Genomic DNA, 27,310 nt, shown 5'->3' on the forward strand with positions numbered 1-27,310 from the left:
CTTGAGTATGTGTCTTCTGCAACCTTGCATAGTTGTATTTTTTATAGGTTTGGAGGGAGGGTGCTAGAGGCATAAGTTCTTGTATTGCTGAGTCAGACAGTTATCTTCAAAGGCATTTTGTCCAAATTCAGATATAAAATAGTGACTGTTTTGGGGAGGCTCAAAATATCTCATGCTTATCAGGCTATGATCATTTTGTTGTAAGTTAAGTGTGTGACTTTACTTATTTTTTGAAGATGCACATTTGCAGTTTTTCATCACTGTTAGCTATTGTGGTTATGTGACTGAATGTGACTGAGATTACATGCAAAACCACCAGGAGAAATGTCAGCATCTACAGAGCAGTGGCCTTTTGTAGTTACATGTTTTTAATGTTGTGAAATGATTTTTGTAAAATGCCTAGTTTTAGAATAAATTTTCTTCAGAAATTGAGCCAAGTTAAGGACAGTTTGTACAACTACTAGTTTCCACCCTCAGGCCATATTATGCTGCTCTTGGAGAGTGGCCAAAAAACTGGATTGCAAACTGATTGCCAAAATGATCTGAGGTTTGTCTGGTTGCCTTAAGCAGGGTTGTGGTTTTCTGGGGTTTTGTTTGTTTGTTTGTTTTGTTTTGGTGTAGAGGAGCTTTTCCATTTAAATTTTCCTAATTGGAATAGTTGCATTATTTCACCTCACTGCTTTTGGTTAGAATTGCCTGAGGAATTTACATGTTCATAGGTCCTTAGTTCATACATTGAATATTTGTTTCTCAGTCCTGGAAACTGGAGAATAATAATAATAATAATAATAATAATAATAAAAGAATACAAAAACGCTGTAGTATGGCTAAAAACATTTTCGAAAAGAATGTGGTAAGCTTTAACTTCTGCTGAGAAGGCTGTGTAGATCTAATGATGCTTGATTCATAGTAATCTATTCAAAAGCAGGTCTTCAGAAAATCCTGTAGTAATGTTGTGTACAACTCAAACAGCAATTTTAAGTCACAGCTGAGCACTCTATGTGAAGACTTGAAAAACACTTGTAAGTTGAAGTTGAAAAAAAAGTGACTAATCAAAAAAAAGTGTGCTAATCAACCAGCCATTTGTCCCAGGAGAGCAGGCAAAAGGCAGGAGGGGAAGAGGAACTAAGTTCTTGTGGGGTAGCTCTTTCATCATGATGCAGCTGTAACCTGGTGGTTGCATATCTTTCCTCCATCCCTTAGACAAGGATACAGTTATTACTGCACACCGACACTAAAAATAGTCTATGCTTTGTGTTTTCAATGTAATGTGCATGGTCTCTAAACCTGACTTCTGTGCTTTCTTTCCTCTTCTGCTTAAGATCATGAACGTGATGAGTTTTCCTCCATCAAAAACTAAATTAACTCAATGCCTGAGTGTACATTTGCTTAATTTTCTTGAATTCTGCCATGTACACTTGTTTTCACTCATTCCACAAAGTATTTTTGTAATGTTATGTCTGCTGCTCTTGAATCTTCGTGGTCCGTCCGACATAAAAGTTTTACTGAAGAAGATGTGGCTAAAGAAGTATGAGTACTACTGTGGCAAAATCAGAACATTTGGGTAAAAAAAAAACCAAACATCTTGAGCACTTAAGAGTTATGCCGATTGAATCATGCTACAGAGTTTGGATTAAAACCTCTTAAGTTTGTGTACAGAGATGTCAGGCAGTTGGAAATTATTTTCTGGTTTCTCTGACTCTAGAATGACTGACCTTTGTGCTCCAGTTATGGCTGCTGCTTAATACAGACAAATAAAGACAGGAAAAGTAAAAGCCCATCAGGGCTCACTGAAGAAAAAACAGATCTGAACATTTATTTTTAAATGAAACTGGCAAACTGTTGTTAAACTGTTAAACTGATGCACTGTAAGCTATAAACTGATGTAGCTGGAAATAACATTACATTGCCTGTCACTGCAAACAAGTGATTAAATTCATGATTACTTGATTAGTTTAATAATTGCCATGTTATGTATGGTTAAGATAGCATAAACTATGCCCAAATACTCTTAAAATCAGTAAAATGAAATAAAAGGAAAACTTGTACTGAAAAGAGGTGCATCCCAAAGAAAAGTTCAGAACTGAGCAGTTTGACAGAGCTGGCCTGTTTCATAAACTACTAGCTTGTGCTACAACAATGTTACTCTTATTTTAAGACACTTGCAAGTTTTAGAGCTGTCATTTTATTTGAAAGCTGGTATTGTCAGATTTTATCAACACGTTTTCAGTGTTGGACTTAAAAAAGAATAAACTATTTCAACCAGTACTCAGGTAAGCCTCAGAGAGTCACAAGAAACACAGACAGTTACATGAATCTCCGACATGTTTTAACTATGTGTGTATTAGACAGAGCTGGGGAAAATTCACTGTGCTGATCTCGCTTGGCTTTTTAAATGAACAAACCCACTGTGGAAGCAGTGCTGAGTTTGGACCCTTTTCTAGAGGGCAATCAAGTAATCAGTTTGGACTCCAATGATTTGTGGATTGTCCTTGTCCCACCAAAACAACTGTTTCCATGACTTTTCTGAGTATAACTTAACAAGCATAGATTCAGCTACACCAACACAAAGTGTATTTTTTTCTCTTTTTGAAATAATAAGGATATGAAGACATCTGTCAACATGAGCCCTCTAATAAACAGGCATATGATCTTTATTTCCACTATCCACACGAATACATCCATGCTGAGAGACCTTAAGTTTATACAGTGAGGCTCAGACAGCAGGATTCTGTAATCCACAGAAACAGCTTAAGCATTTTGTCATTGTTGTGAACCATGAGCATGTGTAGATGACTCAGGTGTTGGGGACTGGAGTTCTCAAATTTGAGAGAAGAAAAATTAAGTCTTCTGTTTGTGGTAATAATAATTTTAATGAAAACACCAGTTATCTCTTGTGTGTTTCCAAAGTAAAGTACGAGCACACCCTGCTTGAAGGAGGTGATTGTCCCCCTCTACTCTACACTCGTGCAGCCTCATCTGGAGCACTGTGTACAGTTCTGGGTGCCACAGTATAAAAAAGCTGCTGAAGAATGTCCTGAAGAGGGCTACAAAGTTGATGAAGGGTTTGGAGAGGAAACTGTATGAGGAGCTGCTAAAGTCACTGGGTTTGTTCAGCCTGGAGGAGGCAAGACATTGCCGTTACAGCTTCCGCACAAGGGGAGGAGGAAAGGCAGGTACTGAGCTCTTCTCTTCAGTGACCAATGACAGAACCCAGGGGAATGGCAGGAAGATGTGCCAGGGGAGGTTTAGGTTGGACATTAGGAAAAGGTTCTTCATGCAGAGGGTGCTGGACGCTGGAACAGGGTCCCCAGGGAGGTGTCACAGCCCCAAGCCTGATGGTGTTCAAGAAGAGACTGGACATCGCCCCCAGATACAGTGTGAACTGTGGGGCTGTCACATGCAGGGACAGGAGTTGGACTCGATGATCCTTGTGGGTCCCTTCGAACTCAGAACATTGGATGCAAGGAAACACACTGAAGCCTGAGCCACCTCATTAGGAAACCGCTGGCGTGTGAAGTGCCTGGGCACTCTGCACCCAGGGCTCAGCAGTTGCTGCGCGAGGCACATCAGATGGACACAAGGATTTTGTCAAAACCAGCCACGGCCACTGCTGGCCACTCTGCTCTCTCGAAAGCCCCTGCAAAATGCTGAGGAACGACTCAGCCGGGAACCCTCGGCATAAAATCCAGCTACAGGCCGGCTCCGCGCTGCCAAAGCCACGGTCGGTCACTCCAGTTTCACACTTCACCTTTCCAACGGGCGTTTCTGTTTAGAACCCCCCACACTCCGCCATTTCCGACCTTTCCCCGCTCCCTCCCCTGGGGCGGCGGCCGCTGCCTCCGCGTGCCCGAACCGCGCGTGCGCGCCGCGCGGGCACATGCGCCGTAAGGCCGGGCGGGCGGCGCGCGTGCGTGCGGCGTCTGCGAGGCGGCGGATTGGGAGGAGGCGGCAGGGCAGCGGGACCAGGAACCGCTCCCGCCGCGGCTGGGAGGGGACGGGGAGACGCCCGGTGTTGCGTGTCGGTCCTATGGGGCCTTGAGGATACAGCCCCGGTGAGAACGGACGTTTGTGCTGGGGCGCAGAGCCGGTGGGAGGATGGAGGGTCAGGCGCCTCCGGGCGCTGGCGGCGGCGAGGAGCCCCTGGGTTCTCGCAGGATGAACCCGAAGCGGAGTGTGCGCGCCGCGGAAGAGGAGAGCAGGAACAAGCCCAAGCTGGTGAGTGAGCTGTGGGGCTGGGAGGGGGCAGGGGACGGCCTGGAGACGAGGAGGAAGGCGGGGGAGGAGGAGTCGGCTCGGATGCGTCTTGTCGCTTCCCAAGTAGAGAATCTGGGCGTGCGGCCTGGGGGGTGCCGGGCTTTCACCAATTAAAGGCTCTTTTTTTTAAAAAAAAACATGAGCTTCCGTAGGTGTTTTTGGGTGCTCTTTGAAGAAAGAGGTGGCAGCTGGCGAGGTGCGTGCGGAGGGTCCGGCTGCGGAGCGTTCTGAGGGTGGGCGCTGATGGGAGCCGGGAATTCCCACGTTCTCCGCGCGGGTGTTGCTCGGGCGGTCCCTGCGGGGAGAGGTGCGGCAACAACACCGGCCGGGGAGCAGGACCTGCTGTGGAACCTCTGTTCTGCTCACGGTTTGAGTGAAAGATCATAGGTTTGCCTTCCTCTCCCCCCGCCCCGCGTCTGTTTTGAAGCATCCAGAATGTTGGTAGTTATGATGTGATCGCGGTGCTTCCCACGTGCACTTCTGAATTAATGTGAAAATAAAGATTTGGATGTTGTCCAGTCTCTTTGGAAAGATTTGACAAGCTTTTGAACACAAATCCTCCTTAAGACTGTAGAGTTTGCTTTTTGATTTAAAGGATACTTTTCCTTACAGACCTGATATCTTGAAGTACAGGTACACTTCAAACCTAAAAGCATTGGATTGTATGTCACTTTATAAATGCAGTAGCAGCAAAACCAGTTAATATTACATTGTTTATTTTTTATTTTTTGCTTGTGTTGCTTACACTTATTTGTTTTAACATTGAATCAAATCATTTTACCTCAGTTGTCTGATGGATTTTCAAGAGCAGCTGCGTAGTGGAGATTTAAAACTTACCTGATTCTTCTTATGGACTAGACTACTACTAGTACTATTTAATTATGCAAGAGTTTTTACAGATAGTAGTAAAACCAAGTCACTATGTAAGTGCTCCTACCTTGTGTTCATTTCATAGAGTGTAGTTGAGCAGAACCTTTGGCTGATCAGCCTGAGAACTATGGTGTGGTTTTTGGTTTTTTTTATGTCCCTGAAAACTGAGTCTTAATACAGGTGTGGAAGATGTTACATTTGTAACGAGTGATGTATTGAAAAGTTACTGAAAGTTACAACTGTTTAGAAGAATGACAGGAAGCCAGAATAAGGAGTAAATTGAAGCGTGTTTGTATTAGAAGTGAGCGTGTGTATCTTAGAAAAGGCAAACAAATAGAATGTCTTATTTTGTTTTGTGGTGTTGTTGGAAACAAACTCATACTTCCTTGCGTAGGATAAATATAAATAAACATCTTCATATAAGAAGAGGTTTGCTTATATTTATATTACTTTTACTATCTCCTAATCGAAGTAGCTGGGAAGGCTGCTTGAAGATTTCTGCGGGGAAGTGATTTAAAAATCACACAGGAAGGTGCTTCTATTGGTAGCTGAGGATAGAAACTTGAATTTTGCTCTAGCAGAGAACATTTTGTTCTGAAAGAACTGCATAATTAAAAAAAAAAAAAGTGATGTGAACTCAAAAATGGATTGAACAGAACTATTTCCATTGCATGTTCTTTTCAGTTATTCTAGACTCACTGGAGTAGACTTCAGTTGTTCTGTTTAGTGGAAAAAGTACATTATGTTAATATTTGACTTTGCAATCATATATTTTTGTTTCTTAAGTGGATAATTACAGTTCAGCAGGAACAAGGATGAGAGTAGTGGTATCTTGTTTGAATCAGATACCTTCTGAAAGACAGTTCTGCCCCAAGATAAGATGACTTAGCTTCTGATGGCATGATAGAATGAATGGGTTGAATGGGAAAGTAATGTGTTTTGGTGGGTGTGTCTTGTCCCCGCTCCCTTCAGTCCCCCTTCTGGAAATGATGTACACGAAAGATGTATAAAACTGACATGATGAGGGATTTACCTCTGAGAAGGAAAAGGGATGAGATTTGGGTGTATTTTAAGTTGAAGCGATGCGAGTGGGCAGCCAGATTTATCAATTACTGCCATGGGTTTGCAAGGGAAGAGCAGGACTGTAATTGGGAAAAGACTTTATCCATTGTAGGGGAGAATAGTGTTACTAATTTTTTCTGGCTTTAATTTTAAATGATTGGTTCTGCAAATAAGATTAAACTTCTGTAAAGGAAGCCACAGTACTAGTGCAAGTGTTAAGTTGTCACCAAGTTAGTATACAAAGTTTCTTAGAGCTTGGTGTGGAGATTTTCTTGGTTCAGCTTTGTAAGTTATAATTCATCAAGTTTCAGTAGAGTTACAGTGATGAGTCAACCTGCACTCTGTCAGTTTGTTGTATATAATTCAAGGAACTCTACAGTGTGCTGAGAGGAGCGTGTCCCCTCTCCAGAACTTATTTCACACATCAAGTGGAGTGCTGAACAAGGGCTTGGTGGGAGAGGGTGTGCAACTGCATATGACAGAGGATTTATTTTTAGTTCCTGGCATAGCAGCTGAAATTAGGCAAGTCATTGGAAAGAAGTCTAGGGGAATGATTTTTATATGATAGACTAAAAATGGCTCTAGATGACAGGGAGCTGGGAAAGCTGAAGTCATTATTCTGAGGGAAGGCAGACTCTGGGAAAAGAAGGTGGAAGATTTTTGTTTCCTCATGCTCTCTATCTGGAAGTAAAAGGTGGGCAATGGGCCTGCTTGATGGCATTTATTCCTGATTGACAGGAAGACTAAGGCTATCAAGAGAGAAAATGTGCTAGAAAACGATGATTTAAAGTACTTTTCTGTAAGATAATACACACATAGGTACACACACAAATAGTTGAAGATGGCCTATATTAGAACTATTTTGTTGTGCTTTAGGTCATTTTGAGAGTCATTGAAGTTTCATATAATTTGTTGAACATAACTACACAATGAGAATTGACTTCCAGTTTTTGTATTAGTAGTGTGTAAACTGGAGTGTATTTCTAAACTCTAATGTTTGTCTTATGAGCACCTTGACACGCTGCAATGGCTGAAAGAGCTCTGATTTAATTTTTTTTTCTCCTAATTTTTTGCTGGCACGAGGACTGAAGGTGGGAATGAACACCTGATGGTTTTGTCATTATTTTACAATGAAATGGGCAGAAAAAAATTAAATTGTTTGGGCAAACAATCATCTGATCTCCTGCCAGCCCAGAGAATAGGCTGGCATGAGGTGGCAATGAGCAGTTACATTCCTAACTGGGTTTGGCAATGTACTTGTTTTGCTTATTTAAAAGTATGCTTATTGTACTAGGGGAAACAGACTCAATTAAGGTTGTCAGGGAGATTGCTGGGATTCCTGTGTTTGTTAATCCTTAATTTAGGTGTTGTGTGCTCTCCTTAACACTTCATTATTACACGGGAAGTATATAATTCTGTTGGGTACTTAGGAAATTGGTAAGTTCTTGAAAGTGTCGGGTCTGATTTGCCATAGCTATCATAGTTTTACTGAACCCAAAGTCTTCTCAAGTTTTTAATCTTTTCAGCTGAGAAGTTCAAGCCAGGCTTTTTACAGAAATTCATGGAAGAAGAATGGGAGACAGAGGTCATAGAAAGGAGCAGGAGAGATCACTGGAGAGGAGATATGTATAAGGGGGAAAAAAATTAATATGAAGGATACTTAAGCACTGGTTGACCAGAGACACCGAAATCCCAGTACTTGGAGGTTTTCAAGACCTGGAAACCTGGACAAAGCTTTTGAATTTAGTGTTGCCCCTGCTTTTTTTTGACAGGAGTTTGGATTAAGGTGAGGTAGGAATGAGATTCTTTCAAATATTGGCAATTCTGTGAATGGGTACTTGAAGAGAGGTGTTATTTGTATTTATAATATTTGTGGTGCTTCCTGACTATTGGAACACTGGCTAACTAGGACTTAATATGGCTAAGGGTTTATGGATGTTTTAAAATTAATAAAGTATCGTGTCAGTTTGGTATTAGCATGAGTAGAAATACTTCTGTGTGTGTAGTGGGTACTGCCACACTAAAAGCATGCTCCATTACACCCAAATTCTTTTCAGGTTTGTGTGGTAGTTGTTCAGTGATAGATACTTGACACTAAATTTCTGAAATCAGCTGTCTTCTGGCTGTGATGCTGTCAGATTAAGAGAAAGGTCTTATATAACATGAAAAACACATTATTGGGGGTAAGAGAGAGTTTATTTAGTTGGAGAGCAAGGGGATTTTGTGATTCATCCAACAAGGAGCAACTCATACTTTGTTTTAAAAGCAGAAATTGTTTATGCTTAGTAGTGTAGTCTCTTAAATCCCATGAGCTTTGAGATGAATCAAAAGCTGTGAACTCAACATTCTGTCATAAACTGGCACCGAACAGTGGGTAAAAGCCTTTATCAATTACTTTTAAAACAGAAGTAAACTGAGTGTGCTTGGGAGGTTCACAGCTATGGTTTCATAGCTATATTGCTCCACCCAGATCAGTGCAGGAGTTGACGAGTGCTTTAAATTTGTGTGTTAGTCACTCTTGAACAGGTTATGTGCTACAGGACCTACGTCACACCATCACCTTTCACTCCTAAGGTTGTTTAATGTCATTCTCCTGTGGAGACATAGTGTGCTTTTTACACGTGACTTGTTTAGATGTTTGTATACTGCATATATGAATGATGAGTCAGGTTGAGCAGAGGTTTTTGGCATCTGAGTAAAATGTATTGCATTTGAGATCATTGTGTCTCTTGAGTAAAGTCAGTGTGTGCTTGCAAAGGATTCTTACTTCAAGTAGATGCCTGAGGAAAAAGTTGAACTGAATTTTTGTGTTTTAGAAGACTCTTGATCTTACTGGGTCAAAGTCAAGATATTGCAGCAAGTGAAGTTAGTTAGGGTGCAACAGTTAACAAAGAGTAAAATTGATGTCTTGGGAAGATCTGGTTCTGTTGCTGAAAACTATACTGATTAGGCACTACTTCTAATATGGTAGTGTAGGGCATGCTTGGTGCTGTGTTTAGGTAAATGCTTTAGCTTTTAATGTGCATTGATATTGGCACTGTTTAAATGAGGTGATAGATACAGTGATAAGCCTGTTTGCGGTAATTAAACTTCCTTAACTACAGCTTGTAAGACAAAACTGTAGAGCTGTTCTGTGGAGCACAGGAAGCTTTGCAAACAAAGCAGATTCCACCCAGGCTATGTGAACGACAATTACAGTGAGACCTGCAAGTGTTCATATCAAATAGAAGTGGTGTTTTCTGATATTTTAAGCACTGTGGTAGTGAATATCCAAGTTATTGAGGATGAACTTTGTTTTTTATATTATAAATAGCTGGTCGTTGAGTGGGTTACCAGATGACTTAACCTGTTCTGCGTCAGTTGCGGTTCTTTAGGGGTAAGCAATAATGCCTAAAAACTTTCCTCTAATTCTTTTCATCCCTGTCTAAATTTAGAGGTAAAGTAGAACAAGAGATGGCAGTTGCTGCTGAAGCAACTGACAATTTCGGTTGGTTATTCGTCAGTTTACTTGTTCAACCTTAAAACCACAAGAAGTTAGGAAATCACAAAAATAAATGTTTTTATGCAGTTCCTTACAACTTTGTCTATTGTGGTCATTCTTTACATTCAGTATATTTTTAAATAATTTAGTAACTTTATTTTGGTGGAAATAAGTTTTTCATTTTAGAGGGTTATGGTAGTAGAGCAGATAATTTTGAGAGAAGATTAACAGTTGAAAGTGTTTAGTATTTGTGTAGCAGTTTATGAAGTTGCAGGTAGACAAAGCTAACGTGTCTCAAACTTGCATGTTATTTTTGTATCAAACCAATCTTTAATGTAAAATCTTGTGAATCAAGTAGCTTTTTCCTACATTATTGGTGGAGCGAGCACCTCTAGTTTTCCCACTTTCAAGCATAACTTCCTGATAGGTAGATAAGTGGAATCTTACTTGACAAAAGTGGTAATAACACAGTCTGCAAAGCAAATACATTTCACTTGTTAACTATTAAATAACTGTATGGGAGAAAAGGATGACAATGAATGTTTTTTGAGGCAGCAGTGTGGGCTAAGCAGTCTCCATACCTACCTGAATGCTCTACTGACTTAAGTTTTTGTGTGGCATTGGGACAGACAAGACCATGAAACTGAACCAGGCAAATGCCCTCGTTTTTATTATGTGCTCTTTTTTGATTATTTGCTAGACTTAGTACGACTGGTGTTATGGTGCACTAGAATTCCTCCTTTTCTATTGGTTTGTTTAATGTTCATGCACTAGTAATAAATTATGATTGTTTTTCTGCCATCTTCTCATGATAGGTGTTTAATTGGGCATGGTGTGAAAGCAGCACATTGTATCCATATGGGCAGATCTGAAAAGGATCTGCTATGGCACTTAAATGATATTGTAACCTATGTTGTGATATAAACCATAAACTCATCTGATTTATAGAAATTGAGAATTACCTTGGAAGTTCAATTCTGGAAGAAGCCAACACATGGAAAATGGGTAGTTTGATACAGCTGCTGAAGGTATTCATTCCACCTAGGTGTGGTAATATTTGGTCTTAAGGTGTAGTACATACTGTAATATCACCACACCTTCTCTGTTATAAACCAAAAATGTTATTAAGAGTTTCTAATAGATTCATGCTCTTCCTATATAAACAGGCAACTGTGGTTTTGTATTAATTTCAGACTGTTTTGGGAAGAGTGGGAGAAGAAGTTCGAGGTAGATGCTTGTGACAGGTGGCTTTCTTATAAGGTTTTCTTCCTGGTCCTTGTAAGTGATCAGAGTAAATCACTGGAGGCAATATGATACTGGAGAATGTACCAGGTGTGCTGAATGTGTGATGAATGTTTCCTGCTTGCAAGTGTTCCTTGCATTGTATTATCAGATATGGAGGACATAGAAGATGGAAAAATGTTTTTATTACTAAAAAATATTTTCTATTTGTACTTCATAACAATTCTATGTATTTATACTTGTTTTGAAAGCATAGAGTATAAATGGAGCTACAGGACTGTAGCTGTACAGCCAGTAAAGCAGCAATTGTAATTTTAGATTATGTAGGCCAAGGAAACGGCAGTAAAAGTACTGGTGGATACAGGTTGGCTTGAAGGTACACAGGCCTATTCTCTCCTGTTTCTTTGTTCAGAGTTTAGCTAGTGAAATGTCAATGACTTAGTCCTGTATGAGATGACATCAACAAAACTGCACCATAATGCATATCTAGGTGTGAAGATAATAGGAAATAACAACAGACCTTAAATGTTCTTGACTACAGCTTGTTGTAAGCAACTAGTTAGTTATGTTGTGTTTACAAGTGGCTCTGTATAAATTAACGTTGGTCTCAATACTAAGCAAACATGAGATTCATTAGATTATAGGCTATTAAAAACAGATTCAAGTAGTTAGTTCTTGTATGGTGTTGCCTGTTTTCTTGTTACATTTTTGGTTCTTCATAGTCTCCTGCTGTGAATTATTTTTTACTTATAAAATTGGAGTAACTTCTAAAATACTGTGGCTTTGTAATGGATCTGTGCTGCATGTTTGCATTTGTAATTGTGTGAGTGCATAAACAGATGAGAACTTGACAGTTATTAATAGCTGAGATGGTTACATGCAGTGTTCCAGTTGCATTAGAAGAGTTAAGTATTTGCATAAAGAAGGAAAAAGGCAACAGCATATCAAGCTAAGCATATATGCTGATTTCATATACATTTTAATTTTTGTGGCAGCCACATTTAGAGGCTACCTTAAAAACAAGAGGTTTAAATACACATCTGAAATGCAAAGGGTAAACCCATGTTGGCTTGCCAAGTTCAAAAGTTAGCATATGAGTTCAAAACCGAGATACTTCAGCCTGAGTCTGTCCCTCTTTGCAAGGCATATGGCAGGCTTTCTGTCTAATTTTGTATATACCAAAGTAAAATTTGAATGCAATAAGAGCTGTTTTCATAGTAGTTTTAAGTCTTGTCTTGGAAAACCTTTAGCCACAGACTGAGTGAACTAATAAATGTGATAGAGTAGTAGAAGTTAGTTTATAACCAGACTTGAGACAGAATTTGCAACAAAAGGTTCAACAATGAAATAAGCAATTTTAATACCAACTTTTGTATCAATACAGTGCTTTATTTCCGGTACTGCTACCAGTCTTAATTCCCATAAAACCAAATTCTTTTTTGTTTGTTTTGTTATATTAAATAATGGGGCAGCAAGAACTGTTGCTCTCAGGCAACCCACTTTGCTACAACTGCTTCAGTTCTTCCTTTCTACTCTATGTCAATTGGATTTCCCTCTGCTTTATTCTCATCAATAGAAAAAAGTGAGATGAATAAACTCTTTTTCAGTTAGCACACAGTTTCTTGACTGAGCTAGAAATGTACCAGGCAATGTCTGCTGCAGCCTCTCTAACCTTTACAGCCCTTCATTCTCTACTGTTGTACTGTCTTCCAGCAGTGCAATTTCATTTTCATTCTGCAGTTTATTTACAGCTTGGTGGAAGCATTCCCAAACTAGAAACGTAAAGGTTACAGCAGTAGACTTTGATAAAATTTCCATCTGTAAACCAGATATACAATTTTAATTTTCACGTTTTACAAATAGGCATTCACATTTGAACTTCAGGCAAAGCTTGGGTGGCTAAGATAGGCTTCCTAAATCCGTTAAGGTCACTTTACAGTATTCTGAATTTACTAATTCCTGAGTGATTTATAAGATAAGCAGTAATCCCATCAGTTAACATTTTATATTTAAAAACAATTGTTTCATGCATTTATGGAAAAACAGTTATAATACTTGTGTAGATGTTCATGGGTAACTTAGGCACACACCACACTTGAATATTATGATAAACCATCATTTTTGCTTACTTTCTCCTCTAGGAGAAGATAACAGATTCTCTGTAACCCATCATAAGCATTTGTAATCTTCTTCAATTCCTGTTACTTCTTAACAGGGAACCTCACTTGTACTGAAGTCAGATGATACTATTGGCTTCCCCATTATTATGTACAGCATTATTCCTCTCTACTCACATGCTGCTTCATTTCCTACTTCCATGAAGGACAAATAATCTTCTCACAAAGCTGTTATAAACAGGAAAGAGTAGGAAACAGAACAGAAAGCTGTTGTGTGTATCACAACAGTTATAAATTCAGTTTAACCTCATATGCCTTGACTATGGTTCATGCTCACTGAAATTACTCAACCTAGAATTTCTGTTCTTCAAAGTTCCTTGCTATGGCAGCAGCATTGCTAATTTTTCTGCATCTTTGGATCACATAGTTTATTATTAAGGGAGTAAAAAAGCAACTTTACTATGAACTTTTTAAAAAATATAGGGTTCAAATATTGCTCTGATCAAATACTTGCTCTTTGCTGGTTAAGTCTGTGTCTTGGAAGACAAACAACAGTATTCTAAGTTGTTGTTGACATGATCCCTGTGACCATATGTTCTAAAACTGCTGGATACAGACAAAATGAATAATGTTCACAAGTAATTCATGCTTGTTTGGCTCACTGCATCCCTACCACTGCCAGTTCCTTTGTGGGCTGTATTTTGGTTGGTTGGATTTCGTGGAGCTTTTCTTACTATTTAAAACACAACCCAAACAAAGCAAATACACGTCGTCTCTTCCTCAAAGTCTATGAAAAGTAAAATACGCCATTTTCAAGGAGCTGCCTGGTATCCAATGAGGCTCTTCACTTTTTGTCAACTTTTGTGACTTGCTGTGGGTCTTCTGCTTAGTTCTTAAGTGTACGAGTTCTCTCCCAACAAATCCATTCTACCAGCTTTATCCTCTCCTCAAATGATATCAGAGGGAAAATCAATTGGACTGGGATGCTTATATTCAGTGTTTACTTGTACAAGAGCAAGAGTTGTTCAATGAAACCCACAGCATACTCAGTTAAGAATCTTCCCTGAACTATCTCTGTATATGACAGAAAGTACATAGAAACTGAGCCTGTCACTTGTGCAGGGGTATCAGACTGTACTGGCATGTACTGTGAAATAGAAAGCAAGTAAGTAGGAATGGAAAAAAAATGTGTAAAAGTACTAAAGAGCGTTCTCAAAGCAGTTTCTGATTTATTTTTCAGAACGATTTCAAAAGAACTCTCTCACTGTTGAGTTAACTGGTCATTGCTCATCCTGAAAGAAAAACCTAGGTTTCAGCAAAAGATTAGTCTCAGAATCAAAGCATATAATTGTAGTTAAAAAGCCTACATATCTATAAAAGTGTAAAAACAAACTAAGACTGCACTTCAGTAAGAGTGAAGATGAACCTTGTCACAATAAAAAGGTGTCTTTCTTTAGGAAGTGAGGTATAAAAGGAGCTGATTCTCACTACTCTTAATTGACCAAACTCTGTAGCTTTATAATAGCTTTCACTCTGAGCAGCTCCACAATGTATATAAATGAAAAAGATCAGCCACTTGCACTCAGGAGAGCCTGGAACAAGAAAGGAAGATGAACAGCAATTTGATGCACATCAGGTATTGCTGTCTATCAAAACTGGCTTTGTTCCCCTGCTACATTGAAAGCTAAGAGCTCAAATCCACTGCTTATATCAAAGTGTAAAATTGAGATATAGTCCGCACTTTGTATGTCAAGAATTGTTTTGACATAGTTTTTTCCAGTTTAAATGTTCCAGAATGTTTCAAAACCACTCCACAATAATATACCAAAAATGCAATAGCCATGTTCCCAAAAACTCAAAGCTCAGAAGCCAAACAATTGCATTTTTGAAAAACAAGCAGCAGAAGCTGAATATGGTACTGACAGGCAAACTTGACAGAAAAGCAACAGGCATCTAACCAGTACTGTAAGCATCTAAACCACCCATTTACTGCACTAGGAGCTGTTCTGTGTTCATTTTTAATGAAGTCCCAGAAGTTGATCCAATAACTTTTCAAGTGATCAGTTTAGCAAGTGATCTCTGTCTGTCTTCCTGGGAAAAAGCACTTTGTAATTTTCTTCCAAACCAACCAATTTGTTTGGTATAGTTGCAGTAAACAGGATATGTTGGTACTGATAAACAGTCCTGCCCGTTGCCAGCACAACAGCAACCACTTGGACAGACAGCTTCTTGTCTAATAAAGTATATCTAACACTCTTTACAGGCACCAAATATGTGTACAGAAACCTACATGGGTATATCAAAGGATTTTTGAAATTATGCCAATGCACTTGTAATCTACTAACATTTTACTAAAGGAAGCTTAGGGTGTACAGCTTTTGAAATAAGCTTTCTTATCAAGCAAAGCATGAACTGTAATTGACACTCAGCTATCTGAATACTATTTTTTAAATCACAATTTTCTTCAAGAAAGGCCAGTAGTGTATCCATTACCAAGATTATAGATTTGAAAGTGAAGTTATTTAAACCCCAAATAAATGCAATGCTAGTCTTCATCTGACCCTCCAATAAAATGTATATAGCAACAGTGCATATGCTTAGCCCTATTATTCAAGTACATGAAGAATTAGAGTTCCCTTACTTATTTTCCCCATTTATACTGCTGACAATTGGTGCAGTCTGATGTTCTGTATTCATATTATCAAATATGGCTTCCTTCTTTTATTTTCTTTATGCAAATATTTAACTGTTCTAATGCAATTGAGATGCTGCCTGTAACATTTGAGGTCTCCCTGGAGGTACCTGTAGTTCCTATGCAGAAACTTTGTATCAATTTCTGTTGCTACACTTGTTTTATAGAGATATGCCAGACTGCCCAGAATCCTTGAAGTGGAAGATTCTTAATTACACCTTTTCTTGCTGTAGCCATGTAGCCATGGAGTTTTATACCTGTTTATTTGTATGAGTTGTGGTTTGTGGTTTTTGGTTGTTGGCTTTGTGTGTTGTGTGGTGTGTTTCTTTTTGTTTAAGATGTGTCCTATAAAACCCTCTGTTGGTTAATGATTATGCAATGCCACAAGCACTTCTAAAATAAGTATGAAAACCAGTGGGTAGAATTTCTGAATAAAAATGTAGGCTTCAAACTGAAATAAAAAGGTTTAAATCTTTGTTGTAAGGTCAGGATTTGCCATGTTTCTTAACCTCCGTAAAGATCTTGATTAGTTAAATATCTCTTAGGACATTAGACCTGTATATTAAGGCTAGTAAGCTAGTGTGCACTTTATAAAAGCAGTGTTGCAATACTTGTTTGTTGTGAAATTTGTGAATGGAATAAAGACCTGTCTCTTTCAAAAGTCTAGTTTGTAAAAGTTGTAACTAGCAAACTGTTGCGTGGTAGTTTTAGGTACGGAATTTAAAAGCTGTAGAGCATCCTGAAGAGAGACAATTTATCTGTACTGAAAAGCAGAAGGCCAGTGTGTCCAATAGGATTAAGGTGTCTCTGGTCTCTTTTCCTCTCCCTCCTGTTTGGGACCAGTGCTGAGGCATTTTGTCTCCTAGCACTGTGATTAAAGAATTGGTGCCCTCTGCTGTTAATGATTACCAGCTTGGATGACCCTCTTGCTTTATTTAGTATGAGGAGTTGTCTGACTTCTTGTCCTAGTATTGCTCATTTTTGGATGGTCAGTCTGCTGGGGAAACATGTCGAGTAACTGGAGAAAAAGAGGCAGTTTTCTGGGGTCTAACAGCACTGACTCTGGGCTGTCAACATGAACAACTTTCCAGCTTCCCTGTGGCAATCTGGTGTGAGGTGTCCACATGATCCTTGGTGTCACATTGTAGTGCCACAGGGCATGTTTACCTTCATGGTCAGGTTATAGATTAAGCCTTAGTTTAACAATTTAAATAATGCATATTTAAGGAATTTGTGAAACGAATAGCTGCAAAGCAAATAAGAATTTTCCATGTTGATGTCACGTAGACTAAACATAAATGTGCAACGATAGTAACAAAACTATTAGTGCTGCTAACTTTGAGTATCCTTGATATACCATGTAGACTACAACAGTAATTTCAAGTTCTTTTTTGAAAGTATGATAAATGTTTCTTGAAGTGCAAAAAAATTACTGTAAAGCATACACTTTATGAATTGTATTTTCACTAATTTTCTTAGTAATGCCAGGTATACTTTGTGGATAAAGATCTTGAAAGTCGTAAATGAGTGTGTAGTTCTAGTTTCTGCATGTCAGCTAATGTGACCCTGTTATCTTTTCACAATTTCCTAGGCACCTTTTTACATTTAATTACAAAATTGAATATGTTAACAGATGGTTAAATTGTTTAATAGGAATGTTACTCATCCTCTGTACTGAAGAACATAGGTTGTTGGAATGAATTCTGTTCTGTGGCTCTAAGACATAGAATTAAATTGCACGCAACTTTCTGTACCTCAGCTATTAACCAATTTTGGGTTTTGTCCCTTTAAACTTCCTTGGTTCAGGTACTTATATGGGAAGTTATTCCCTCCCTAGTTTTGTTAAAATCTATTTGTAGCCAGTTAAATATCACTTTGCCTTGAGCCAAGTTTTGCAAAGTCGTTTGTGGGTATTATAGTCCAGGTAAATTTTGGAAAACAATCATATTACCTTAGTTTAAAAACAAGAAAGTTAAGGTCATATTTCTGTTTGTTACTCTTGGAAAACTAGGATAACTAGTAGTGATTGGAGCTATTATCTGAAGTGATAGCCTTTGTGCAGAAGGGGTATTGTAGCACCCCGTGATTTGCCTGAGCAGTGTGCTCTGGAGTGAAAATTGCTGTTAAGTTTAGAAGTTACCCAGCTGATGGTTGTTTCATTATACATGTGGTAGACTGTGAGTTTCTTTTCATTTTATTTTTGTAGTGGAAGTTGGAGTCTTGAGTGCAACAATTAAGAACATGGCAAAGTAATACTTTAATATAGCAGAAAGATAATTAACCCATGCAAATGCACCTTAATTTACAACTCATGGCCAGATCAAGTGATCTGGAAGATTTTATTAACACTTAAGTTAGAAAAAGATTCAAAAAAGTAGACTTGCTGTGAGTTTTGCTTAAAAGTTAATGTAATCATCTCAAGTTGTTTAATTCTTTGAATGTTGATGTTGTTACTGCAGAAGCCTGAACTGAACTTGGATGAGGAAACAGTGATTTTTGTTGTTGTTGTTTTTTTTAATAGCAATAAACATAGTGAACTATGGTGAGAATCTGTCTGTTTTTATGTACAAGGTTTCAGTTACTCTCAGTATTAACATGGCTGGGACTGTTTTAAGATGAAAATACAATGAAGTTGCATTGATGCTGTGATTTCTGTGTGCCTTATTGTCATGATCTGTCAGTACTTAAGCAAGTAGTAGGGTACTTACAGTAAGGAGGACTAAACAGAAAGTGATACTTTCAGCTATTGATGGACTGGAAAGACTGTGTTTGAAAGGGAGAAGCTCTGTCACTTAAATCTTCTAAGTGAAGAACTAAGTAAATCAGTAGGAAATAGTTCTTTAATAGAGGGGTTGAGGATATTCCATGGTTTGTGGTGATATTAAAACCAGGGAGAGATTATATGCTGCTGTTTTACATTGTGTTTATATATAAAAATATTATTTTGATATCCCTTATCTGCAAATGTTTTATAATGGAGATTCTTGCAAAACCTTTGCTTTTGGGCCATTTCTATAATTGGGGAGTTAGTGTCTTTAACAAGCTAGGAAAGAGTTGATTTCTTTTCATCTTGTGATCCTCTGGGTGTCTTACAGATGACTGAAAGAATAAGATATTGCAGTTTTTGTAGACAGACCTCTAGCATTAAACTTCCTTCTGGGGAGGTAAACTACTTGTGGTTTATGTTCTTAAATCAGACTGGAAGCATGATGTCTTTGTTAGTATAAGAGACTGTCAAGCTGTGTGTTGATGAGAATCTGCAGGTACATAAATACCTTGCCTTTGCCTTCAGCTACTTGTTCTACCTGTTAAATGTGTTGCTTATCTCAAGTAGTTACTGGCAGGAATGGAGTTTATGCACTATAAGCAGATCTAGGAAGTGAGCTTGAGGTGCCTGGAAAAATGCTGTGTGGTATCTTGCTTTAATGTTCTGTGTTTTGCCCAGAAGAGTTTGAGTGACACATGCAATATAAATATAGAGATGGAGTAGATTATCCTGTTCCAGGTTCTGGAAAATATTGACAGTACTTAAATAAAAAGGATAAAATAAATATTTCTAGTACAAATGTCTGCTAAAACAGATGCAGAGTGTTAGAACTTCTTGGTTACATTGCTGTCTCTGGGTTGAAGTCATAGTTAGGCTTTACTTCATTTGAACTCCTTGCTCAAAAACCTACATTAAAAATCAAAGGTCTTTTTTTGATTTCAAGATTACAGTATTACCTCCTCTTCTGTCTCCATACTAAGTTCAGGTAATGAAAAGACAGGAGAGATGGAGCTGTAAGGAAGAGATTTGAGATATGGTAGGAAGGTGGTGTCAACATCTGTTAACAGTGGTACAGAATATTGTCTTGAGGCACCTTGATCATTTCAGCTGGTGAGAGCACAACCAAGGAATCTGAAATCTTGCTGTCCAAGAACATAAGGTTGCTGTTTCCTAACCAGTGACTTGTGGGACTGGCTCATTATGGAGCAACTACCACAGTTTTTCATATAGAGCAGTTATTTTTATTGCAGATTTCCTGCCTGTCTCTCTGAAGTTTTAGACCTTCATTACCTATTCATGACTGCTTGATGTAAAATGAGCAATATTTATTAACTGACTGCTTCCTTGACAAGATTATTGATATTTATATGCAATATAGGTTGCTTTTTTGGCCATGACTAAAAATGTAAAGTTGGTGATATTTGTCAGCAGGATTTTATTGCTGTTAAGGAACAAGTGAGAAGGTACTAGGGAGGGAGAGGTAGTACTGACTCGTTTGTGCATCATCAGGATACTGGCTTTAACCGGTTCCTCGGTCATTTTACATTACTCAGTGTTAAGGAGAAGTTGGCAGAAGGCTCAAGAAGCTGGGATACAGGAAGAAATTCTCCTCAACTCTCAGAGTCTCAAAAACTGTCAAAACTAAGAGTGTCATGTAACTATCTGCTGTCTGGCTTTGGGGTCCAATAGTCCACGTTTGTTTTGGAAAGCTTTCTAAGAGATCTTACTGCATTTTTTGTTAAAAAGTGTGAGTTCTAAAGCTATACAGATTCCAGGTTCATGAGTTAACTAGTCAAAAGAGAAGGTAAAATGCGTTGCAAACCTGCGTTGTCACATGCAAAAGATTCCATGTTCATGTGGCTGCAGTTTCGTTAGGGCAGTTACTGCAATTTTAAGTGCTTTTTAATGTTAGAATATGTGGTATATAGACTACTTAATTCTGAAACAGTAGGTAACACTGTCTTTTTTTTCTTTGATTTATGTGTATGTGTGTGTTTCTTTTTAATAGAATATTCAAATAAAAACTTTGGCAGATGATGTGGTAAGGTCTTTGTCACATCTTAATTTGCAATGGTAACTCCACGCTGCATGCTATTTTATTTCAAATGTTGTGGACAATGTAACATGTTCTTATAAGGATATAAAGCATTAGATATCAGAAAATTTGAGTCACTATTCCTAAAGATTTTAATTTGCAATCTCAATTGAGGAAGACTAATAAATGATATATATTTGGAGAAGCTTCTTATAATCACATTGTAAATACTTCAGTAATGCTGTGGATATATTGAAGCTGTTATTCCATAGTTCAAGTGTTATTTCTCTTGACCTTCTTTTCAACAGTAAAGGATCCACAGCGGTTCTTCAAAGTTAGTTGCCACATGATTCAAGTGGAACCATTTTGGGTAATAAGGGTGTACTGATGTCAAACAATGAGTTTGTATTCAGTGTCACTAACTTTATAATTCTGAATACTTTGAAACCTGTTGCAAAGGACTTTACAGAAACTTATATCAAAATTGACTTTATTAAAGTTGCAAACTTTTATTTTCTATATATAATAGTTAAGCCACCTGGGCCACTTATTTAATCATCACTTACTTATCTGAAATTAAGAAATTGTACCTAGTAATCGTGTAGAAGATTGGTTTATGGCTTTAAAGTGACCGCACCATTGCAATCTGATTAAACAAATTAGTTGTTAATAAGGTACACTTGAAACAGATCATAGTATGGTGAAATTGATCTTAAATGGATTTTTTTTTTCTCTTCTTTTTTTTTTGTTACTGCTGAATGGGCACTTGAATGTAAGTTAACAGTTAACCTGCATTTGATGTGTATTGACTAATTTTGGATACTGCCTTTCAGGTATTATGCCATCTTTGGCCTTTTCAATAGGCTATGCCCTAATTTTAGTTTCAAAAACTGGAAACTATTCTAATAAGGAAAAAATGAGATGAAATTCTTGCCTTGTTAAGGCTGTTAACATATCCTTGTAGGAAATGTGTTTCTGTCCACAAATGTAAGACTTCTAAGCAAGAAGAAAACCCAAACTCAATCCCCCTCCCCTCAAGAACACAAACAAACAAACAAACAAACCTCCAGAGTTATTCAAAGGGTCATGCAGCTTATCTAGGGGTACTTTCTCTAAAACAAATAGTCTTCTTGTATCTCAAAATAAAAAAAAAAAAAAATCCAAACCCAAAAGGACAACAACAAAACCAGAAAAAGAAAGAAAACAACAACAAAAAAGAAAGAACCTTTCTTCCCCATATTTCACAGCACTTGGTCAACTTTCTTCCCTCTTGACTGGACTAAAATGAATCCAAATTTCCTACAAATGAAATATTCCATTACACTTTTCATACCTCATAGCAGTTGTTTAATTACAGAAAATAGAAATTTTGGGTTACGTCTTCATAGAGATTGCAATAACTGCAATGAATATTGGTAACCCTACGTAAGCTGCTGTTAGATGAAAGCATGTCTTCATAAGGCTGTTCAATGCCTGAAACAAATACAGCAGTATTTGTTGATGGAAATGGTTAATTTAGAAAAATTAGACATAATGTTCTATATATATGTGCTATAGACATCATGTTCTCAAAATGAACATATTTATATAGTTAAAGACAGTATTTATAAAATAAAAAAAAAATTCTGACTCCAGAAAGAGTTATATATTAATAAAACAATAATAAATGGCCTTATAAGGAAGGTGCTCTGGTTGTTTCCAATATTAACAAATTAACTGAGTAAGCATGCTTTAGAAAAAAATGTGGGGGTTTGGTATAAGGCATAAACCAAGTCGACCTTAACCAGTGAAATGTCGTTGCAGAATGTATGATGTGCTTTCACTAACGCCTGGTTGTGTATTTAACTATGGGTGACTGCTTCTCTGCGAATAATCCATTACCTGGCTTTTTAAAATTTTGCACTAATTTCAGGAGTCCGTACTCAAAAACACTTCAAGGAATTGTGAACTATGCTTGGAGCATTAATTCCTCTACAAACTTTATTTTACTTTAGCAGGATTTTTTAATAAGCCTGATGAACTTGTGAGTACCTCCTTCCCAACGCTGGCTTTTTCACTTGTCCTCCAAAGACTTATAGCTCTTCAGGTGAAGGAACGCTTGGACATTACCTTTGTGGTACCATATTTATTCACTATCAGGATAATTAGGGAGTAATTTGAAAATATGAACTCAAGATTTTTGAAATGCTAAGAGTTTAACATAGGTACTTTTGAAACTGTGAGACATAGTTGTATCCCTTTTGCATGTGACTTGTTATGAATTTACTTTAAATGTTGTTGTCGTTCTGTGAAAAGTAATCTCTGAATGTTAGCGTATTTTTACTTACAGTTCAATTTGAGTTTTAACTCTGCTGCTTGGATTAACTAAAAATGTGTGTCTTACTGCCATGTAATTGGCTGCTTTCCTGTATTTCTGTTTTTGCTTATTTTTAAATGGATGTCTTTGCAGCGTGACAGAATAACAACCTTCAGAAAAACAGTGAAAAAAGAGAAGCCTCTCATTCAGCATCCTATTGACTCTCAGCCTTCTATAAGTGAAATCCCGCTTGCCCAGGCACTTGTTGATGAGCGTTGCATGAACTTATCAGAAAAAGAAGTTATGGATCTCTTTGAAAAAATGATGGTAAGATGATGTGCTAGATCATTTTATGGGATTTTAATTTGTTTTCATGTTGGCGTTTGTTATGTAGTAGTGATTTTTCACATATTGTTGTTTTTGAAGTATTGGCTACTTGGGAGGGCATAGCATAGGCCTAATGGACTTGTCTAAATTGGCACATAAGCAATTGAGTAGCACACAGAATGCTAGTAATATGTGTTTAAATTACTTGGTCTGTTTCTAACAGAGAAAGCAAAGGCAATAAGCCAAAAATAAAAAGTTTAGGCTGTTGAGTGCTTCATTAAGATAACCTCTATAGACCTTAGTTGCAGTAGTTAGATATTACTGTTGAAGGATAGTTTTTACTACCTAAATAATGTTAGAAAATAGTAATTTCCATTAATAAAATCTTAATGTATACAAAGCTCAATTTTTATATCATCTTAAGATCTCTTGTCAAGGTTTGTGATTCCCCTCACAGGCAAGCTTTGCTATTAGTAATAAAGCAATAATCTTTTGAAGTAGATATGCTATTAAATCTGTCATATGCATTGGTGTCCACACATGAAGCGTGATATTTTGAGTATTGTTTGGAATAGTGTTTTCTGTATAATTTTTTGAAATTGTAAACTTTCACACAGTCACTGTGGCCTAAGAATGGTCCTGTCTGTAGGTTTACTCTGTTCAGTGAAGTGAAGCTCATTTGAAAGACTGGATAAGTGTTAACTAATACTTGCTTGATTTGCTTGTTAGATTAAGGGATTTATTTTTAACTTTTCCAAGTTGTGTTAACTGAAGCAGACAATAGTTCTGTCTTCCAGAAACTAAAAATTATTTGAAAAAGCTATTAGCTAATAAGTTGGTACAGTAATATTTATTGGTCTTAGTTCCTAATCTGAAGTTGCTTTGACATTTAATGACAAGGTCCGTCATGACTAGTGATGACTGCATATTTTATTTAATCAGTTATTAAGTTGAAACAGGTATCTTTGGATTAAATCTAGTAGAATATTTGAATTTTTAGGTTACTTTAAATACATCGGTTGGAACACATTCACATCTACCCCTGCCACAAGCTAATAATCTATGTAATAACAGCCTTCTGATTAGATGCTGCAGAAATTGTGTCTGTTGTAACAAGACTTTATAAAAAAACCACAGAAACTTCATAAAAGTTAACACTTAGGTGATCAGTTTGGGGTGTAGAATTTTTGGTTTTGTCCTCTGGTTTTATTTCTTGAGCCAAATTTCACTAATGGTAACTACCCTTGATGAAATTGTAATTTTGGTTAAGTCTTGAAAACAGCAAACACTTGAAGTGACAGAATTAAATGAGAAAATTGGGTAGCTCAGAACTGAACAAACTGAAATGAAGATAAGCTGGAAAAAATCAGTTTGTTTAAAAGTGAGCTGTTTATTTAAGGAAAGTAGAATAATAATAACAAAGACTAATAAAAAGCATGAAATAGAATGTTGATGTTGTGTGGTCTGTTTCTTTACAGGAAGATATGAATCTAAATGAAGAACGTAAAGCTCCTTTAAGAGATAAAGACTTGACCACAAAACGTGAGATGGTTGTCCAATACATTTCTGCAACTGCCAAATCTGTAAGTAGTCACCTCTCCAAGACAAATGAAAGAAAGAAGCTTAAATTCATGCGTGGTATACTTTTTAAGCTTGAAACTTTCAGGTTTTTTGTTTGGATTTGTCTTCTAAGAGTGATAGGAAAAAAAGAAATCTGTGCTTACTAATATAATTTTAAATGCTTGCAGATGTGTCTGAAGGGTTAGTTTGTTTTTTGGTTATTGGACAATGTGAAAACTTAATGCTGTCTTGTAAACGGTAAGAAATTGCAAATCCAATGATGTAGAGTAATGTGTGGAACCTGAGCGTATTTCTGTGGGATTCATCTTACAAATTTTTGGTACCAAAAGCTTTTGAAGGGGTAGCATGACTTTGTGGTTTCATTAATGACATACATAATAGATGTACAATTTGCAGTTTTAGAAACGGGAACAACATATTGAAAGCATTTAAAAATTGTAATGAAGTCAGTTTTTTAGCTTGATTTGAATATGTTGAGTATTGTTGCTGGTTTGAGAACTGCATTAAATATTCTGCTAAGGAATGTTCCAAAGGTAAATAAAATTATTCCTTTAGTGAAAAACGAGTTTCAAATTATATTTTGAGTAGAAAAATATATTCAGACTTTTCATTTGTGTTGATCATTCTTTGTACTTAAGTTGATTGATTAACTGTTAGTTTATGGATTGTGCATTCAAAATATTTGAAGTCTGTCTGTTTTGGGGTGCCAGAAGCATGAGAGAACCACTGGATGCCCCAACTATTGTTGGAGTGGAGAAACACCATTTAAAATAGTGAAGAGCGGCAATTTTCTGCAGTGGGAGTCATAGTAGTGGGTTTAATAGTACTAATTAGTTATAAAATGCAACAGTAATGTGTGCTGTGTGTTAAAAATAGACTATGGCACACATAGTTCTTATGTGAAAGAAGAATATGCTACAAAGTTCACGAATGTGCGATGAAACGAATATATATATATATATACACACGTATGCTGTGACTTCTTTAGAAAAAATTTTGTCCTGATTTGTGCCACTATTTGTTGTTTAAGGAACTCTAAAGAAGGTAGTGTGAATTCTGAGGAACTGAACATATTACAGTATTGGGAAGAAGTTTTGGTGGAGGGTAGCTTTGTGTATTGAAGGGGCAATAGTAAGTCTCAAGCAGTAAAATTTGCTATCAGCATAGTTCTTTAATAAAATTAGTTAATGTGTATTATGTTATTTTGAAGTTAGGATGAATTTCATATTTTTTTCACATCAAAGTTATGTGCAATAAAAGATTACTGGATATGAAGACTTTGCGGAATAATTGTTCAATAATGGCAGCACTGCCAGCAGTTCTACTGAGCTGAATCTTGAGTGCTAAGTACAGATAGCATTAAATAATAATCCGTTTCTTTGGGAAATAAACTAGCAAATTAAATTGTTTGTCTGAATAATGAATCTGTAAGCAGTACATTTGACTTGTTTTTCTTTTAACCTTTAAAATCTGCTTGGCAGAGTTAGATTTCAAAAAAATTAAAACTACAGTGACGTGCAATTATAAATGCAAAGGCTCAGCACCAAAGTTTATAAACTCAAGTGAGGAAAAACATGCATTATAATGTGCAAATGATGATTTATGTTTTTGAGAGGACTGATGTTCCTGCATGAGTTCATCTTATACAAAATCTGCAGTGCTTTAGTCTGTCCCAAAAGGAATCGAGTGCCTAAAGCATGGTCTAGCTAAACATGCAAGTTACTGGAAAAATATTTAAGCTTATGGAGTGAATATTATGAAGTTTCCTGTTAGTATATACTTTGCCTAGACTGTTTTAATGAACTATTGATTATCTGTTGTGAGATATTTGTCTTCACTTGGTGATCAGTGTTAAGTTTTGCTTAATAAGTAAAAATATGTTATTGAAGCAGTAGAAACTTTCACAATGGAAGCAGTTGCAATTCTTTCCCAAGAAGTAGCTGGAAGATGATGATCTCTCTTACATATAGTAATATTGCAAAGTAGCTGCCTCAAATAACATGATTTTGTAGCGGAGTATGAAAAGCACGGCTACCATTGCATGTCTAACTGCTGAAAACTTTAACGGATTGCATCTTTACCACCATATGTACTGCAGCATGGGAAACTTAACAGAACTGGGGATATGTTGGCCAAAATATGCTAACAATTAAAAAAAAAAAAAAAAATCAAAAAAATGTCCTCATACAGGAGTGCAAGCTTTAAAGTCAGCGCCAGTATGGATGTTTTAAACGTATGCAAAATGTTTTTACTGATGGAAAAAGGACTTAGGTTGAAGCTTGTGTGCTTCAGTAAGTCCTTGCAGTTGAATCACAGCATTTGAATGGAATGATTTAAGGTTGTTCAGAAATATGAATGACCTTTCTGTAGCGTGTTACTCTAATTTACCTTTTAATTTAACACCTTAACTGATTTAAAAGATACAGAAGGTTGAGCTCACTTGTGAAATGTTGATTGGGATCTTACAATACAAAAATCTTCGTTTTCACTGTTAATTTTATCTTCTGTTTAGTTAAACTACTATTCTGCTTAGTTGAGTTCAAGCTCTAACCAATTTTTACTGCATCATGAATTGTCAAAATT

At 37.1% G+C, this 27,310-nt stretch overlaps 1 protein-coding gene across 1 annotated transcript in view; it reads left to right on the forward strand.

The window, feature by feature from the left end:
- Positions 1-4,018: 4,018 nt before the first annotated feature.
- Positions 4,019-27,310, forward strand: part of DIAPH2 (diaphanous related formin 2) — a 207,438-nt gene continuing 184,146 nt past the window's right edge. The window contains exons 1-3 of the mRNA XM_080352353.1: positions 4,019-4,218; positions 22,973-23,146; positions 24,625-24,729. Coding sequence (XP_080208479.1) covers positions 4,099-4,218; positions 22,973-23,146; positions 24,625-24,729 — 399 coding nt within the window. The 5' untranslated portion in view covers positions 4,019-4,098. The remainder of the gene's footprint in view (positions 4,219-22,972; positions 23,147-24,624; positions 24,730-27,310) is intronic.

The sequence above is a fragment of the Nesoenas mayeri genome, assembly GCF_963082525.1.
Source record: "Nesoenas mayeri genome assembly, chromosome: 13".
Taxonomy (NCBI): domain Eukaryota; kingdom Metazoa; phylum Chordata; class Aves; order Columbiformes; family Columbidae; genus Nesoenas; species Nesoenas mayeri.